The sequence below is a fragment of the Rutidosis leptorrhynchoides genome, chromosome 7 (genome assembly GCF_046630445.1).
Source record: "Rutidosis leptorrhynchoides isolate AG116_Rl617_1_P2 chromosome 7, CSIRO_AGI_Rlap_v1, whole genome shotgun sequence".
NCBI lineage: Eukaryota > Viridiplantae > Streptophyta > Magnoliopsida > Asterales > Asteraceae > Rutidosis > Rutidosis leptorrhynchoides.
Window position 1 is genome coordinate 84532992 of NC_092339.1, and position 18277 is coordinate 84551268.

Below are 18277 nucleotides of genomic sequence, written 5' to 3' on the forward strand. Positions count from 1 at the left end.
TCTTTTCAACAACTTTTATACTTTTAAATCATGGGATGAGAAACATATAAGGTTTATAGTTTTATACGTTGAACACAAGTACGAAAACAAACATTCCACGTACGAGTTAGAACAAAAATCCTCAAGTCCAATTATCATTAGTTACACTTGTAGGGTGTAAACGAGAACTTATGTTGTGTGACCATACGGGTTTGACGAACCCTCATTCAGATGAATGAAACGTATTTTCGGGGTATAGTATAGGTTCTAACACTATGATGCAGAGGTACTATTCAGTTAAGCCTTGGTAATTGGGTGCTCGTGATACAAACAACCACTTTTGGAATGTAAACGATTTGGATAATCATCTTATACTAAATCTTGTGGTTCAAAAACATACGTTTACAAATACACCTATTATTTCACCAACGTTTTTCGTTGACAGTTTTCTATATGTTTCTCAAGTTCATACTTGGCTACTTGATACATGCTTCCGCACACTTTGATTATTTGCTTGGGGTCAAGCATACATGCATACGCTAGTGATGTCACATTTGGATTCAAACTTAAAGCATACATACTTACGCTATTTATAGCATTCGTGATTTTCAACTTATATTATGTCGCAAGTTATTTCATTTATACTTTATAACTTTTGTAAACTTATACATGTTGTCGAACCGTTTGGTTTACTTAAAACTTTGCAAGTCATATACGTTTCAAATGAATGCGACATAATTTTGGTCAAACGCGTCTCATTTAGGGACTATGACCACGTAACGGGACCTAAGTTAACGGCGCCGTCAATGGCGATTTTGACGGGTCGTTACATATAATATTTCGCTAAATCTATAGATAATCCTTTTATTTTTTATTGCAATAATTTTTTAACATTTTTTATCCTGAATGGTAGGATATCTCCTTTCATATTTAATATGTATGTTGTTTATTTGTTGACATTGAATCGTATATTTGTATATATACACAAGTTATCTAGTCACATATGTTATTTATAACATCTATGTTATACGCTATTAATGGTGCACCTTATGCGTTGCACGCATTAAGAAAGACTTAGTTACCATCAAAGATAGGAAGATGTGCTTAAAAGTTACAAAAAAAAAAAAAAAAAAAAAAAAAAAAAAACGCACTTTCACTCAAATACTGTCTGACGTCCTTAATCAATAAACTATAATCAGACCGCCCAGCATTTATCGTAAGCCCTGCAGACTACTTTTTAGCATAATCCTATATATTAAAGCACAATACTCTTGAGCAACATAAATGCCATGTGAGCGTAAAGTGAAAAGCCGATTACGCACTTTTCGGATAAAGTAACTAATGATAGCATGACATGTCTCCGAACCGCTAATTAATCAACTTTTGAGTACTATAAATAATAGGTAATAAGTTTAGAGATCAACAAATAAAATACGAAACTTGATAGAAAGGACTTTATATTTGTTTGGCATATAACAAATGCATGTTTTTTTTGGTAAATTACACTTTACACATTAAACAATTTTCGGCCCGCAGGAACCAGGACTAGGATTTTCTGGATCAAAAGCATACGCGGCTACTTAGAACTAGGACTTTTAAGGCATCTGAAAGTAGCATGACAATGGACCCAGGAACACAAGGACCAAAGGTTAGCCACCACACGTATATACAAAAATCAAACAGGCGAAAACCAAACATATGATATCTTAACTCGGGACATACCAAGAAGATTATTAGCAAGCGTCGCTTTTTTAAATGAATTAATTAATATAAAAAAATAAACAAGAGATTACATGGCATCCACTCTTTGTATTACTACGAAACATTAAACAAAAAGAAAAGAACCCGCTGTTCTACATAATGCAGGATCACATTACAGAAACTATTATTACTTCATTCCTACCTTTGATGATGAAATGGTAAAGTTCCATGTTTACCTAGACTTCTTACTCCGCATACCCATCCTCGATTTAGCAAATCTAGTTTTCTGGTTAAGCAAAACCTTACCATAAGCTTAAATAAACAAAAAAGATGACGGATTAAAATTTGGGAAAAATTATATGTAATCCAGGTCTAACACTTATAAGATCAATCAGTTTGCTTGGGTTCATGATTTGCTCATTCACTAAAAAATAGCTTGAAAAGAAGTGGGTCAAATAGATTGCAACACTTGAAAGAATTTAACTTTCTTCGTCACACTTAAACAAAGATCATATAATATAAAACATACATATTTTGGATGGAAATAGTATTTTGGTAACCTGACACGAACCATTCTGACAGTTACCGAAAAAATTATCATCCGACCTAAACCTACCCGTTACCCAACCTTTCCCACCCAACCCATATTGCCAACTTCCCAAGAACCACAAATTTTTTATTGTGAATGGTAAACATGAAATAAGGTGGGTAAATTAAAAATGCCAATGGCAGAATGAAAGGATACTCTAGCCGCATTCCTTCACCAGTTATTGATGAGTGCAAAACAGTGCCTTGCAAGTGATTTAGTGCTTCATTTGAACAGGCTGTATCCTGCAAATAATTGTCAATTGTACACATATTATCGTGTGCATAAAACTTGAAACACCAGGCTAATTAACAGGTTCTTTTCAACAAATTATGTGTATCGATATCTGATTCTATATGTACATAGATGTACCTCAAAGTCTACAAATGCCACCGGAGTCCCATATGTACTCTGCATCTTTAATTTCAAATATCCACGACATCTGTAATTCACAATGATGGTAACAAATAAAGAGTTGTGTCAAGCTACCTCAATATATCAATATATCCAAAAAAAAAAAAAAAAAAAAAAAAAAAGAAAGATAATATATATTAAGTCAGGAACCTTGAAAACACTTGAGTTAACTCTTGTTCTGTACAAGTTGGTCCCAAATTCGCCACGAATATTGTCGGACATGGGGGAGCTGATGAGTTTCTCTAATCATACATAAAAAAATAAGGAATAATTAAATTAGCAAGTTATATCATGATTTGTTTAATTAATTACTAATTGTAAATTCCAAAATATAATATATGGAATATACCATTCTTGAACCGATGTTCTCCGCTCTACCTTCAAAGCTTCCGTGACTGATATTGTAACAAAAATAAATGTATCATATTAGAAGAGTTGCTAATTTTACATGATGATGACATGTGTTTTGTTTGCCCTTTAACCTTTTAACAACAAGCAATCATGTAATTTACATGTGCTTAATTACAGTGAAAAAAAAACATTTTTTTAAATCAAAGTTATGAAGTAGTGTGCAGATGACCTTTGTGCAGGTGGATTACCAATCGTGTTGTAAGCAGAATTACTGAATCCAGGCATGTGAACGCTACCAACACCTGCTAGTGCCCAAGTGTGCAAACATGTGCAATGTGAGCTTCTATAATAATGTTTTCACCCCTTACTAATTCTCTGTTTTGCATTTTTGCCCCTCGTATATATTAACAGAAAGCCAACAACTTGAATAGTTGCTAGTTATTCGTGTTTGTGAGCATTTTAATTACAATATTAGTGTACGAGTAATAGTAGTGTCTCACCAGGATCTGGAACACTCCTTAAAATTCCAGGAGACGCTTTTGCCCTTTTGTTAGATCCGTATCTTTCATCATCTAGTTTGTACAGATACAAAGTTTAAATTGAAATTTATATTATAATATATATGTTCATCAAAAGGTAGATTGTATATGGCTTTAAGATTAAAGAAGAAAATGTAACTGACAATATACCTGATCTTGAGCGTTTAGACCTCGAATTTGATTTTGCAAGATCGATAAATAACTTTGAACCCTTCTCGAGATCAAACACCATCCCCTACAACCCAAAAAAAAAAAAGAAGCCACAGTAAGATGATATATTGATATCCTAAACTCATGTCCTCGAAGTGTTATAAGGTGACAATGTACACAAGATACTATAAAATGCTATATAAAAAAATGATTAAATTTCCATGTAGTTTATGCAGAAGACTCTTACAAGGGAGGGAGTACACTATAAACACAAATCATTAAATATAATTAACTAGTCATTGATGAAGCAAAAAGGAGAAGAAACTATAATGCAAAAATTCCCTGATTGGGTAATTTAGCATTAATTATTATCGCTTAACCGACATCTTCACAACTTTATAACTAAAGTGAGGAACTAATCAGAATGCTAGGTGTTACTTAAGCCATATTTTGTTTGGTTTATTTTTAGCCTATCACATTAGGAATGTTTCATCCAAATGCTCTGACACCTTCAAATATGATAGTCTACATACACATACTTATCGAAACGATCATAAGTGTGTTACGCAATTAAGCCACCAGAACTATAAACTCAAATGCAAATATAATCATAAACGTCATATCCAAAATGTGAAGAAACGAATACACATTTAGAAGAAAAAGCATTCTCACATTTAACGCATGCAATGCTGCAACCGCAGAATGCTGATCCACGAAAACCGCAAACCCGAACGGCTGTTTTACATCCAATTAACAAATTAGAACCAACACATTACACATTCATCATCAAATTACATAATAATATATCTCAATAAACCAAGAGTCATTTCATTATTTCTACATGATTACCTGTGTTTGTGTAGCGCTAGGGCTACGAAGGTGACAAGATTCATAACCAGGAAATTCACGAAAAAGATTGTAAATTTCACGAGGTTTGACGTCTTCTGGAAGACCTGCAATGAATAGCGTCCGTACTTCGTCTGTAAACGATGGAGTGTATGACGTCAGTGGTGCGTAAGAAGTAAACGATGGCTGGTGGACGTATTGGTGTGGTAATTGAGGTACGGCGGCCGGTGGAGGAGGGTACGGGGCTCCCGGCGGAGGAGGTGGTGGTTGGTGGTAGGAGTATTGGGTGGTGTGAAGACCTGCCGGTGGTGGTAGGTAGTAAGCTACTAGATCGTCCATCTAGGGTTTGTTTTTTTCTTCTTCAAGCCCTAATTTGTTCCCCAATTATATGTATTTACGGTTATTATTTCTGTTTTCGTCTAAAAATTAATTTGTATTTTGTCCCCTGTCTTCGGAAAACCGGTTTAAAGGGTCCATCAAGTGTTATTATAGTCCATACATATCTTTTTTTTTTCCCCCCCCTTTTTTTTTAACTGGCAGATTTTCACAACGAATACTCTCATTTGCGACCCATACATGCTAGGTAGGAAACTTCAAGAATTGACCCGGGTTGCTTGGCAACTAATCGCGAGTTCCAGATTGTTTGGTAACTAATCGCGGAAAAATTATGGAGAAAACCTCCCCTTATCGGAATTGAATCCGGGTTGCTTCGCAACTATTCGCGGGTCCCCCTACTAAAACTTGCGAAGCATCCCACGATTAGTTGCGAAAAGAAAAATAAGAATATACAGTGAATTTATATGATTCAGGGTATTCATATAAAATAGTTATCAAATAAGTTATTGTCATTCACAACTCAATTCAATTTCAATTAAAACATTAAAACATTTGAATAATTCAACGGTTTATCCTTTTCTTTATCATACGTAGCCTAAATTTCAGTAAAAAATTACAATTACCTTTGAGAAAATTGCGCAGATAGTCCCTGTGGTTTGTAGCACCCAGCGTGGATAGACAAAGTTGGTGATTTGGGGTTGGATAGTCACTATTTTTGAAATGTTGAGCAAGGATAGCCCAAGTGACGTTTTCTGTTTGATTCTTCCGTTAACTCATTGCCATGTGCATTCCACATGAGGGTATTTTTGATCTTTATATTATTACATCTGAATATCCTCACCCACCCACATACTTTTCTTTTAAACCCTATTAAATTCTATTGAAGTTCTTCCTTCCACTCAATTTCTTCATCTCTTTCTAGATTTTATACATCTGAATATACATAACTATATATATTAAAACATTTCTTCAACATATACATCTGAGTTCTAGATTTTATACATAACAAACAAATTTAACAAAATCTGAGTAATGCATAACGATTGGAACATATTCTTCAACAAATAACCAAATTAAAACTCAGCAAACAAAGATCTGGAGTTCAAGTTATCGTTCATCTTCATTACTTCTTCACCAAAAATCATTTCTCTAATTTCTAGTTCTCAAAAACAACATAAGATTTCAGATTTAAAAGTTACAATTCGTTTTCGTCATCTCAGATCTGGAGTTCAAGTTAGAGTACCAAAATATCAATTGGTTTTGGTCTCTGGATTAGTTCGGTTGCTCAAAACTCGAATCGATGTCAAATCTGATTTCCAATCACTTATTCAAACTACCTGAAGCCTCAAATCGAATAGAGAATCACTTCAAAATTCTCAGATCTGAAGTCAAACCTCAAGCTCATTCGGTCAAATTCTCAGATCTGAAATTGTTTTTGGATTGTGAATTCATATGAAAATCATGCCACTTTCCTTCACTTGATTCTGTATTTTGTTGATATTTTGGTTCTTGCTTCTTCACGAAAGTGGTTAAACAGTACATCAGGAAACTATTGTGATCAATTTTAATTGTTAATTTTATTTTTTGATGATTTTGGTTTCATTGAACTCAAGAACAGAATTGGATGTTTGAAACCTAACAGGTTCGATTGAATGGTGGATTGAATTACAGATCTTGATTTTTGGTTCAAAAATCGTTACCCTGCCAAAATCGGATGGTGAGGGTGAGTTAAAGGATCAGATGGAGATGGTTGATGATGACAGGTAATGAGATTCAGATCACTTGTTACTAAAGCTAGATTAGGATATCTTGTCACTAATTAGGGAAAGGCCCAACATGGTCTTAACATAACTAATCGTGGCTTTTTTTGTTTTTTTTTTTTTATCTTTATTTTTTTGTCTTTAATTTATCATATATTTGTAGTTTTGTTTATTGATTATGCATTTAGTTTTAGCTTTTCAAAATTTGGGGTTATTATTTTGGATGATGAATATGAATATGAAGATGATTATGTTAAAATACAATTAGGGTTTAGTATTGAAGAGATGAAGGTTAAAATAAAAAGGTTGAAGATAAAAAAATTTCATAGATAAAAGGGAAGTGTAAAGAGAAATGCTAGAACCACTCCATTCTTTTACTCAAAATAATCCACATACATACGTGGCAACTGACATGTACTCCACGTAATATATGCAACTGCACCTTTATTTTTGAATAAATATTTACATATATATTTTTTACTCCGAAATATATTATCCTTTCAACCAATAATAATTCATCAAACCTAAATACTCACCTTCCACCGCACATCACTCGATTGAATTCGATGAACGTACTGCATAATCTAATGGCTTACTGGTACATCATCAGACTTGATTGTATCTTACTGGTACATCTTCTTTCCGGAACTCCGTTTCGGTGACGTTTGGGTCGTGAAGACAACGATGACGGTGATGCTTTGGTGCACGAGTAGATTAATTGATAGGTGGAATCGCCATAAATAGAGGAGATAACGGAGATGATGAAGATGAGGCGATTTACGGTGGTGAGAATGTGAGATCGGAGCTGAAGATGAGCGGAGCGGTGGTGATAATAGTAAATCACCTTGTTTGTATCAATTGCTTTACTTTCACCCCCAAAATGCCAAATATTCTTTCCTCTCAAATTATAATTTGTTTAATATCCATATTCATCCATTTAAAAAAAAAAATAGACCTCTTGTATACATTTCGTTAAACTTAGGAGGGTTTTTAGTTGCTAACAATTTTTTTACGAATTTTTATCAGTCGATTGAGAGTATAATTTATATGTCATCTAACAGTTCTATCTTAATTAAATCATCCTCATCTCTATCAATAACTACGTGCTTAATTTTGTTTGATACAAGGCGAGGATATTGTAGATGTTAAAGTGGTTGCCATGAGTTGATAATTTATAGTGTTTTAAAAGATTAATGAAGTTCTGGGTGTCTACTACCAAAGAACAAAAAATATGGGGTAATGGAGAAATTAAGGTTAATAGTAAATTAGTAATAGAAAAGATAAAAATGAAACTGTATTCATCTCAATGATATTCGTAATTAAGAGTTAAATATTAAATGAGATTTCTTTGAATGGAAAAATTTAATACGGGGTAATTAATTAAAAAAAAATATTTAGCAAAAACAAAGGGGCAGTTACAAATAATACGTGGAGGTTACAAATATTATGTGGAGGTACATGTCAGTGACACGTCTATGTGTGAATTTTTTTTGTAAAAGAAATTGAGTGGTTATAGCATTCCTCAAGTGTAAAAGGATGAATATACTAAAAATACCCTCACATGCTTGGCACATGATTCATGTCTAACAGAAAAATTTAACAGTGTTAGTGCATTGGACTATCTTTGCTCCACTTGAAAACCACAAGGACTATCCACACTCAAATCACCAACTTTGTCTATCCACGCTGTTGCTACAAACCACAGGGACTATCCGCGCAATTTTCTCATTACCTTTTGAATAAGTTGAAGATTTTATACATCACTCAAATGTTCATACATGCCTAAACTATTGTACTATAACCAATATTCGGTTACCTAAGCTATCTGAACATAGCGTGATTTGATTAGCCTACTAACTTATGCCCAGCATGCAGATGCAAAAGAATTGCAAACACAAAGCATACATATTCAAAACAATGAAGGACAATTGTTGATGAATAATGACTAGTGTGACAATCATAGGTAAACAATAGTAATGGTAATAAACAATAAATAAAAAGGTATTAGAAGAAAATAGCCATGGCCATGGGCAAATTGCAGTAGAATTATTAAGGAAATTTAAACCCCAAAAGTACTTGCAGGGATCCAAATACCATTGGGTTCCCATTCCTCATGTTATAAGAATTTAAGAACCCTTTGAATATGTTGGATTAGTAACATACAACCACACCAAAAATAAAGCAAAGGTTTAGCCAGGTCTATTGGCATTTCATCAACTAACAATTTCCATCAGCTGATTAATCTTTTTTCCAAATATGAAAATAAGTTAAAAATTCAACGATAATGGGTGCCATAAAATATCATCAAACGTTTCATCAAGATTGTCTACATGAAACACACCCAAACGATAACCAACCCACTGATTGCTTCTAAACGAGTGGGGGATACAACTTTGCCTGCTGGCGGACCCTTCTCTTATACTCCACCGTATCCTGCACGCAACATCAATCAGATGTAATTATGTAAAATCAATATCTAAAATGAAAACAGCAATATCACGAATTTATACAGTTTATGCCTTTATGGTTGTCTAAAGTTAAACTTCAACCATAGTTGGTAGTGGTACATGCACAACCTCACAACAGCAGAGGTCACAATTATAATCAATTTGGGATGACCCAGATAACACTTGATCTCTTAACGGGTCAAATCATTATAAATCACAATAACATAGCTAACAAGGAATGGGTCAAAAGTTGTTTGTATCTGACACAAAATAGTTCACAAATATCAGAAAACTCACAAAAAGATGTTTTTGGTGAACCCAACCTGACCCATTAGCACCATTACTTTCAGGCTTAGCCACAAATAACCCCAAATAATAAACAAATAAACAAATGAAGTGTTAACATTACCTGGATAAAGAGGTGATATCCATCGGTCTGGGCGGGATCAGCAGGGTTGGGAGAATCCAACAGATCCTGGATACCAACTAGAATCTGTTTGACAGTTATTGCTGGTCTCCAACCCTGAAGACAAACACATTACACAAAATTATATAAAAAAATAGATAATTAAACATCTTTCTCAAGGTGTCTTAGTAAAGAGATACAAGCAGTAGAACTTACACTATCTTCATTAAGGATAGACAAACAAACAGTTCCAGACGGGTAAACATTGGGATGAAAGAAGCCCTGAGGAAATTTACACTTAGGCGGCTTGCTTGGATAATCCTCAGTGAAGTGTAGTGCAAGAGGGTAATAACCTCCTTCCCAATCAGTCTGCAACATTAAACTATAATAAACGCCCACAAAATTCTCTAATAAAATGTAAAAGTTCATGTTTATGCGAAACGAGTACTGTATTTTGTACCCTACTATCCTAAAGTGGTTATTCGGGGGGCCAACTCCAATATCCATTAATCTATGAGAAAAATTAAGCTTACGAGTAGACAAGCAAATCCACTTCATTTTTTGTGGGACATCAGTTTGGGATCACCCAGGGACTAAACTATCCACGCGTTCATCTTCCGTAGTTGCATAATCCGCCCCCAACTACTGCCCTGGAGGAAACCCGGACCAATAAGAGGGCATGGCCGGTATAACCCCCCTCCCCGCTGCTCCCGCACTAAGCGAAAGGCGACCTGGGTGGATACTTCAGGGATACTTCATTAATTTCACAAATAATCAAATATTGCTCAAGTTAATAATCTCAATTACATATCAACACACCGATAACAGATATTAAGCTCCTTTGATAAGAAACTAATTTCATTAATTAACAAAAGTAATCTAAATTAACAAAAGTAATCTAAATTAACAAAAGCAATCTAAATAATGAGATGTAACGAAAACTTACCCCAGTCTTACCAGGGATGGTACACTGCCAAATCATCAAATTCACTGAACCATCAGGTAGAGTCTCAGGTTTCGCAACAAAACCCTAATTAATAATAAAAATGAAATCAAACACAAAATACAGCTAATCATAAACGCATATTACAATATACAGCTAATTATATAAACATATATATACATGAGGATGATTTTTTCGCCATGCTTTTCGTTCCTCAGTAAGACGGCCACGAGCAATACCACCAGACATGTTTTAGGGTTTCTGATTGATATGTATGTAGTCAAGGTGGAATTAAATTGAGTTTTTGAGTTTATTAATAAAGTTAAAAAAGTAATAATGCGATGAAGAAGACGAAGGTATGACTTTATAGCAATTACCCTCCCCCTTCCCCTGTATATTTATGATTTTATTCGTTACCTCAACGACACACATCACATTTCATAAAATATATTTATATTTATATATTTATATATACACAGTACTTAAAGATAAGTACGAATATATGTTTTTTTTTTTCTTCTAAGGAAATTAAATTAAACTAGTTTATCAACTATTGATTCGTGTCGGGGGTTCGTTTTTCAATATATTTTATTGTATTTAGTCTGTAAAATTATTTCGTGGCTAACGATGATATCGTTTAAGCGCAACTCGATAATCCGTGAAAGATTTAAATGTTATTTTGAATTAACAATATATAATCATCTCCGCGTTTCGCTATGAAATTTTCGACTTTTAAAAATGTAACGCAAAATCAACGTGTATGAAAAGTACCTCAAATATTTAACATTTTCTAAAAAACGTCCGTTTTGCGTATAGTTAGTGACATTGTGTTCCTAAAATTATTTAGAGTTTAACGATGGTGCCGGAAAAATTTAACTCGTTGCGAGCGAGAAGATATGACCTGTTGAATATTTGGGTGGAGTTTATTTAAGATTTTTTTATGAAAATAAGTATTTGAAACTTTACCCTGGGAAGTCGATTTTAATTTTTGAAAAAAGTGTGAGGTTTTTTTGAAAAATAAAAAAAAAGTGAAAAAAATGTGAAAGGACGAAAACGCTCCTGATACTATTTATGGAACCTTTAATCGATTGATGAAAGACTCCTACATTACAAATAATTGAACGAAGTGACAACACGAATATATGTTTTTAAGCTTATTATTATATTATTTATGTAAAGTAAATTAATTAGCTAAATAACACTTAAATACTAGTAGGTTTTCCTTTTGACTTTATAGCTTAAAAAGTTATTGAGTAATTACATCATAATGGTTTTAGCTATGAGCTCTCATTAAATTGTTTGTTAGTCAAGCTTGTTAGTTTCTTGTAAGGGTGTCCATTAAACGGTTTCGACCACGAAACCGACCAAACCAAATTGATTTGGTTAAAGTAGATTGACTTATTTGGTTTTGGTTTGGTTTATAGGTTTCACCCGAAAATATTTACGGTTTTCGGTTTGGATTTGGTTCGTAAAATTAACATTTGGTTTCAAACCAAAAAACCAAAAGATACTTTTATTTATGATATATATATATATATATATATATATATTAAATATTTAGTTTATTTTATTTTGGATTTGAAGTATGAGTTATCTTTTATTTTGTTCTTGTTTGAAGTTAATGTTTTTATTGGTTTGATTTCATTTTAACAATTGAATTTGTTTATCAATTACTCCGTATTATGAATTTTTTATATCAGAAAACTTAGCTGCTGCTGATTTCGTTTTTATTTTTGTGTTACTCAGTTCATTGATATAGTTTAGATTGTAAATATGAGTTGTATACTCTTGGGCTGCTTCTCACATTGCCTTTTAAAAATATGTTTGCCTTTTAAAAAAATCTACACACTTTTTATCAAAAAGTTTTAATTTGGTTTAACCAAAATCAATCCATATAAACCGATTTCTTATTTGGTTGGATTGGTTTAGTTTTGTCAAATTTGGTTCGGTTATTGGTTCTCAAAAATATTCTTGAAAACCGAATAAACCAAACCGAATAAACCACGTAAACCATAAACCAACCGAACGAACACCTCTAGTTTCTTGTTGAGATTGTACGGTTTTTTAAGTGTTTCATTTGTTTAATTAAACTTCGTGTTGTTTATATAAGTTTTTTGTTTTTTCGAAGGAGAAAAAGTTTGGAAAACATTACGCCGTTGGTACCTGTGGTTTGTATATATTTTCTTGATAGCACCTAAACTTAATTTTTTGCATAGTTGGTACCTAGGTCTTGATTAAGTTACGTGGTTGGTACCCAACCTAACGTCCATTAGGTTATAAGGTTAACCCCTCACATATGCCACGCATGTGAGGGTAATATCATCCAAATGATTTTTTTTAATCCATATAAAAAAAATATCAAACCTTAAGTTAACTTTCCACCATCTCATTACTCCATTCTAAGTTAACTTTTCATAAACAAAATTCTTATTATAAATATCAATTTTCAACCGTCAAGAATTACCTCAAACCTACATGAATTTACCACCAGTCCACCATCTAATTATCTGTAATCCATCGTAATCGTAATAAATATTATAAAACACATGTTAAGATTTTATAAGTTTTATATCAGTAAACAAGAAGGTAAGCTCCAGGTTAAGATCTTCTGGTCTAAATCTTGTAAAATCAAAGTAGTTTATTGCGTCCGATATATCTTCATTTTCCATTATCACCGTCGTAGATCTGAAAAAAGTTCTGGCATCATTTTCTTACTTCCACTTCTAAGAACCGTCCCTACCGCCGACCGACATACGTCCCTGCCGCCGCCACCGACCAATAAACCATCCTTACATCTCCAGTTATCAGATTCTCCGTTCGCCCATACGCTTCAATAATTGGTGTTGGCTTCAGTTTGAGGAGTGGAGATGCTACATAAAGTGATCCTAAGAATGCAACTAATATTGCAACCCGTTTGAATAACCGGGGTAGAATTTGCAACTAATGGTAATTTTTTGGATATTAGTATAATTTGTTGAGCTATGTAAGTATAATAAGTTAACCAACAATTAAAAGAGAAAAGGGTGATGGCGATTAGATTGTAGATTGTGCTAGAAAAAGAACTAAATAATATTGAGAAAATTAGGGAAGGGAAAGAGATAATAGGGTTGAATATTTAGAGACTTAATTAAAGATATATGGAATACTAGTGCAGAGACACATGGAATCACGAAATTTCAAAGGGAATCTTTTTGAATGATATGTTATATAATCAACATGTAAATAAAATAAGGTATTTTATCAAGTTCTACGAAATAGAAAACAATAATGTTTAACCGAATACTCGAATGAACAATGTTCATAGGATAATTTCAGCTGATTGAAAGTGATGATGTAGGTTCTATTGTCATACTGCATATTTATATAAGAATACAGCTGATTGAAAGTGATGATGTAGGTTCTATTGTCATACTGCATATTTATATAAGAATAGTCATTATAAATGTTAGTACTAAATTACTACTATTAAGATGCCCCAAAACAATAACATATGGTTCAGGCAAGTCACTAACAGATTAGCCAATCATAAGAGAAGCAAAACTAATTTTTAAATGAAGCCAACCCAAACACCCCAATATAAATAAGTTCAAAACACCTCTCTTTTCTTCACATAAATAAGACATTTCCAAACAAACAATAATCAAAGTAGTCATAGTTGACTGCCCATTTAAAGAAGTGAAATTTTTAGAATACTAAGTACCAAAAGCAAAGCATGCTTTAGGAAAAGAAACGATATAGAAGCATGGTAACAAACAGAGACATGTTTCTTAAAAACAAAATTAATTCATGTGCAGTTCATATTTTATTAGGTCCTGATGGGAAAATAATCACAACGGACAATCTACAAAGCGGAAACAAACCCGTTTGACCAATACTTTCCCGACCCGTATGAACCCGTGAGGAAACTAACAAACAAGCTATATCAAATCCAACCCAAATCAGTCCCCAAATCTGTTCCAAATCAGTAGCAAAACAATAATCAAGCACACACTAAAACACGAGACTTTTTACGTGGAAAACCCCTCAAAACCGAGAGTAAAAACCACGGGACTCGTAAGCCACTTAAATTCCACTATCATCAACAAAGAGAGCAATACAATAATTCTTCTCTAGATCAACTAGAGGCATACAACATCAACATACTCTTGAACAACAATAATCAACAAGTATATGAAACAATTAAAGACAAAAGAAGAATTTCATCACCCAAAATTCTGCTACTGTTCGGCCTGTTGTAACTCGAGCTACAGAACACTTGAGACGAATTCAACGGTTGAAAATGTTGGCACTGATGTCAGGAAGACACAGCCCAAAAATGAAGAAGATCCAACGGTCGGATCTCCGGGGATCGAAGGTTTTCTGGCCTGCTGTCACTGTAGACGGGAATTGGGGTTTTGACTCTTTTTCTTGATCTCTCTGTGATCTTTCTTTCTCTCTTGATGATAAAAACAGCTGCACCCAATTGAGATTTGAAATGCCCTCAAATGATTGACCAAGTCAACCAACATTTGGGCCTAATTTGTTGGGCCTTGGGTTTGGTTTTAATTTCCTCATATTTGGAAACTAAATAAAATACCCAACAAATCTCCCCCTTTTCAATTATGAGGAAGGAATCGCCATCCCGGCGATCGAGCAACATACCTTGAGCTTCTCACTTGCTAAAGCCTTTGTGAACATGTCGGAACCATTATCATCGGTGTGAACTTTATCAAGTTCAAACGAACCATCTTCAAGACGTTCTCTAATCCAATGATACCGCACATCTATATGTTTTGTCCGCTTATGATACATAGAATTTCTAGCCAAATGAATCGCACTCTCATTATCACAAAGAACCACATATCGTGATTGCTTAAACCCAAGGTCTTGTAGAAACCTTTTCATCCACAATAGTTCTTTGCACGCTTCTGTTGCTGCCATATACTCAGCCTCGGTTGTAGACAATGCAACACACTTTTGTAACCTTGATTGCCATGAAACTGCTCCCCCTGCGAAAGTCATCAAATATCCAGAAGTGGATTTCATGTTATCTTTGTTTCCTGCCATATCTGAGTCTGTATAACCAACAAGCACCGGCTCTCCATTTTCGAATGTGATACCTAACTTTGAAGTACCTTGTAAGTATCTCATAATCCATTTAACCGCTTCCCAATGCTTCTTACCTGGATTTGACATAAACCGACTAACAACACTTACCGCATGAGCTATATCTGGCCTAGTACACACCATAGCATACATCAAGCTACCAACTGCTGACGCATATGGAACTATATCCATCTCCTCAACATCCTCCTTTGAAGTAGGACAATCTCTTTCTGTTAGCTTAAAGTTGTTTGTAAGAGGGGAACTAACCACTTTAGCATTCTTCATGTTGAATCTACTTAGCACCTTTTCAATGTATTGCTCTTGTGATATATGTAACGTCTTAGCACCTCTATCTCTATAAATCCGAATGCCAAGAATCTGTTTTGCTGGCCCCAAGTCTTTCATAGCAAAAGACTTGCTCAATTCTCGCTTCAACTGCGCAATTCTTTTAATATTTTTACCAACAATTAACATATCATCAACGTATAACAACAATATGATGAAATCATCATCACCAAACCTCTGAAAGAAAACACAATGATCTGAAGTTGTCTTTCGGTAGCCTTGCTTTCCTATAACCGACTCAAACTTCTTATACCACTGTCTCGGTGCTTGCTTCAACCCATATAAACTTTTCTGAAGTCTACAAACATAATTTTCTTTACCCTTAACCCGAAAACCTTCAGGTTGCATCATGTAGATTTCCTTATCCAAATCACCGTGAAGAAAAGCAGTCTTGACATCCATCTGTTCAACCTCAAGATCAAGACTAGCAGCTAATCCAAGAACCACTCGAATAGATCCCATCTTCACAACCGGTGAGAAAATCTCATCAAAATCAATACCCTTTTTCTGGCTGAATCCTTTAACGACTAACCTAGCTTTGTACCTTGGTTGTGAAGTAAGCTCATCTGTCTTCACTTTGAATACCCATTTGTTTCTCAAAGCTCTCTTGCCTTTAGGTAACTTTACCAGCTCATAAGTATTGTTCTCATGCAAGGAATTCATTTCATCTTGCATAGCTTCACCCCACTCTTTCTTATGCTCATCTTTCATTGCTTCTGAATAACATTCTGGCTCTCCCCCATCAGTAACTAATACATACTCATCAGCAGAATATCTAACAGAAGGATGACGGTCTCGGGTAGACCGCCTAAGTAGGACAAATGGGGGCACATCTGGTACTGGAATCTCTACCTGCTCCGGAGCATAATCATCATCAGTACCATGTTCATCATTATGAACATCATCTCCAACATGTTGTGGAGTAACTGGATCCAAATCAACAAGATCAGCACTAGGTTGAGGAACTGAATCTGTCTTATCAACATCTTTTAACATCTGATCTTCTGTAAATACAACATCTCGGCTTCGTACGAGTTTCTTCTGAACTGGATCATATAACCTGTACCCAAAATCATCTTCACCATAGCCGAGGAATACACATGGCTTAGTCTTCATATCAAGCTTTGACCTCTCATCTTTGGGAACATGAACAAAAGCTTTACATGCAAAAACTCGTAAATGACGGTAAGAAACATCTTTGCCGCTCCAAACCCTGTTAGGAACATCAAAACGCAAAGGAACACAAGGGGTTAGATTAATAATATGAACTGCCGTATTTAAAGCCTCACCCCAAAAGGAATCGGACAACCCTGCATGTGAAAGCAAACATCTAACTCTCTCAACCAAAGTTCTGTTCATCCTCTCTGCTAAGACATTCAACTGAGGTGTCTTTGGTGGAGTCTTTTGATGCCGAATACCATTCTCCTTACAATAAGCATCAAATCTGCCAATGTATTCACCGCCATTATCAGTCCAAATGCACTTGAGTTTCTTCCCTGTTTGCCTTTCAACTAGTGTATGAAATTCCTTAAACTTTTCAAATACTTGATCCTTTGACTTTAAGGTATAAACCCACACCTTCCTGGAATGATCATCGATGAATGTAACAAAGTAGGAACATCCACCAAGTGTCCTAGTCTTCATAGGCCCACAAACATCCGAATGAACTAGATCAAGTACGTTCTCCATTCGAAAAGGAGAATGACTCTTAAACGCAACTCTGGTTTGTTTCCCTGCCAAACAGTGAGAACACTTACTCAAATCAATACCACTAACACCCGACAACACATTCTTCTTGAACAAGATAGACATCCCCTTTTCACTCATGTGGCCAAGTCTTTTATGCCACAACTCAGTAGAATCAACATTGTCCACTGCGTTAACAATGTTCTGGATGATCTTAGGACGCGTGATGTATAATCTTGAGTCTTTCTTGCCTCTTCCCACTATCATAGAACCGAGAGTTAGTTTCCAAATACCATTACCAAAACCGTTATAATAACCATCATCATCAAGAATGCCTGTTGAAATAACATTAAGTCTCATATCCGGAACATGTTTTACATTATGCAAAACTAACTCCATTCCCGTGTCAAATTTCAAACAAACATCTCCAATACCAACGATCTTTGATAACCCGGCATTACCCATCCTAGCAAATCCATAGTCACCTGGAGTGTAAGATGAGAAGTGATCTCTACAAATTGCAACATGACATGTAGCACCACTATCAACAATCCAACTCGTGTCATCATGAGTAAGATTGATCATATCATAATCAATACAAACAAAGAACTCATCTGTGATAGCGTTAACTTCAACCTTATCATCATCACCACCATCACTTTTCTTTTGTTTATTCTTGTCATATGCCTTTTTCTTCTCATTC

At 34.6% G+C, this 18277-nt stretch overlaps 2 protein-coding genes across 2 annotated transcripts; both read right to left on the minus strand.

Moving 5' to 3' along the window:
• Positions 1-1717: 1717 nt before the first annotated feature.
• On the minus strand, positions 1718-4962 carry LOC139858305 (uncharacterized). The gene is made up of 10 exons (XM_071847161.1): positions 4570-4962; positions 4393-4455; positions 3721-3805; positions 3532-3603; positions 3261-3336; positions 3030-3075; positions 2831-2922; positions 2639-2708; positions 2426-2511; positions 1718-1958 (listed from the first exon to the last, which is right to left on the minus strand). Exons 1-10 carry the CDS (start codon positions 4903-4905, stop codon positions 1913-1915), a joined length of 972 nt encoding a protein of 323 aa, XP_071703262.1. The 5' UTR covers positions 4906-4962; the 3' UTR covers positions 1718-1912.
• A 3746-nt stretch (positions 4963-8708) lies between these two features.
• On the minus strand, positions 8709-10887 carry LOC139857448 (SUMO-conjugating enzyme SCE1-like). The gene is made up of 5 exons (XM_071846199.1): positions 10639-10887; positions 10462-10545; positions 9732-9884; positions 9519-9632; positions 8709-9095 (listed from the first exon to the last, which is right to left on the minus strand). Exons 1-5 carry the CDS (start codon positions 10705-10707, stop codon positions 9033-9035), a joined length of 483 nt encoding a protein of 160 aa, XP_071702300.1. The 5' UTR covers positions 10708-10887; the 3' UTR covers positions 8709-9032.
• Between the last annotated feature and the right edge of the window lie 7390 nt (positions 10888-18277).

Bases quoted from the DNA above. Each gene is read 5' to 3' on its own strand.
- LOC139858305 (XM_071847161.1), bottom strand. From the start codon at position 4,905: ATGGACGATCTAGTAGCTTACTACCTACCACCACCGGCAGGTCTTCAC. The intron at 3,076-3,260 runs GTCATCTGCACA...TTACAATATCAG, and splicing joins GGTAATCCACCTGCACAAAG to TCACGGAAGCTTTGAAGGTA. The intron at 2,512-2,638 runs GTACATCTATGT...AATTATTTGCAG, and splicing joins TGGCATTTGTAGACTTTGAG to GATACAGCCTGTTCAAATGA.
- LOC139857448 (XM_071846199.1), bottom strand. From the start codon at position 10,707: ATGTCTGGTGGTATTGCTCGTGGCCGTCTTACTGAGGAACGAAAAGCA. The intron at 9,885-10,461 runs GTAAGTTTTCGT...TTAATGTTGCAG, and splicing joins CCATCCCTGGTAAGACTGGG to ACTGATTGGGAAGGAGGTTA. The intron at 9,633-9,731 runs GTAAGTTCTACT...GTTTGTCTTCAG, and splicing joins CTATCCTTAATGAAGATAGT to GGTTGGAGACCAGCAATAAC.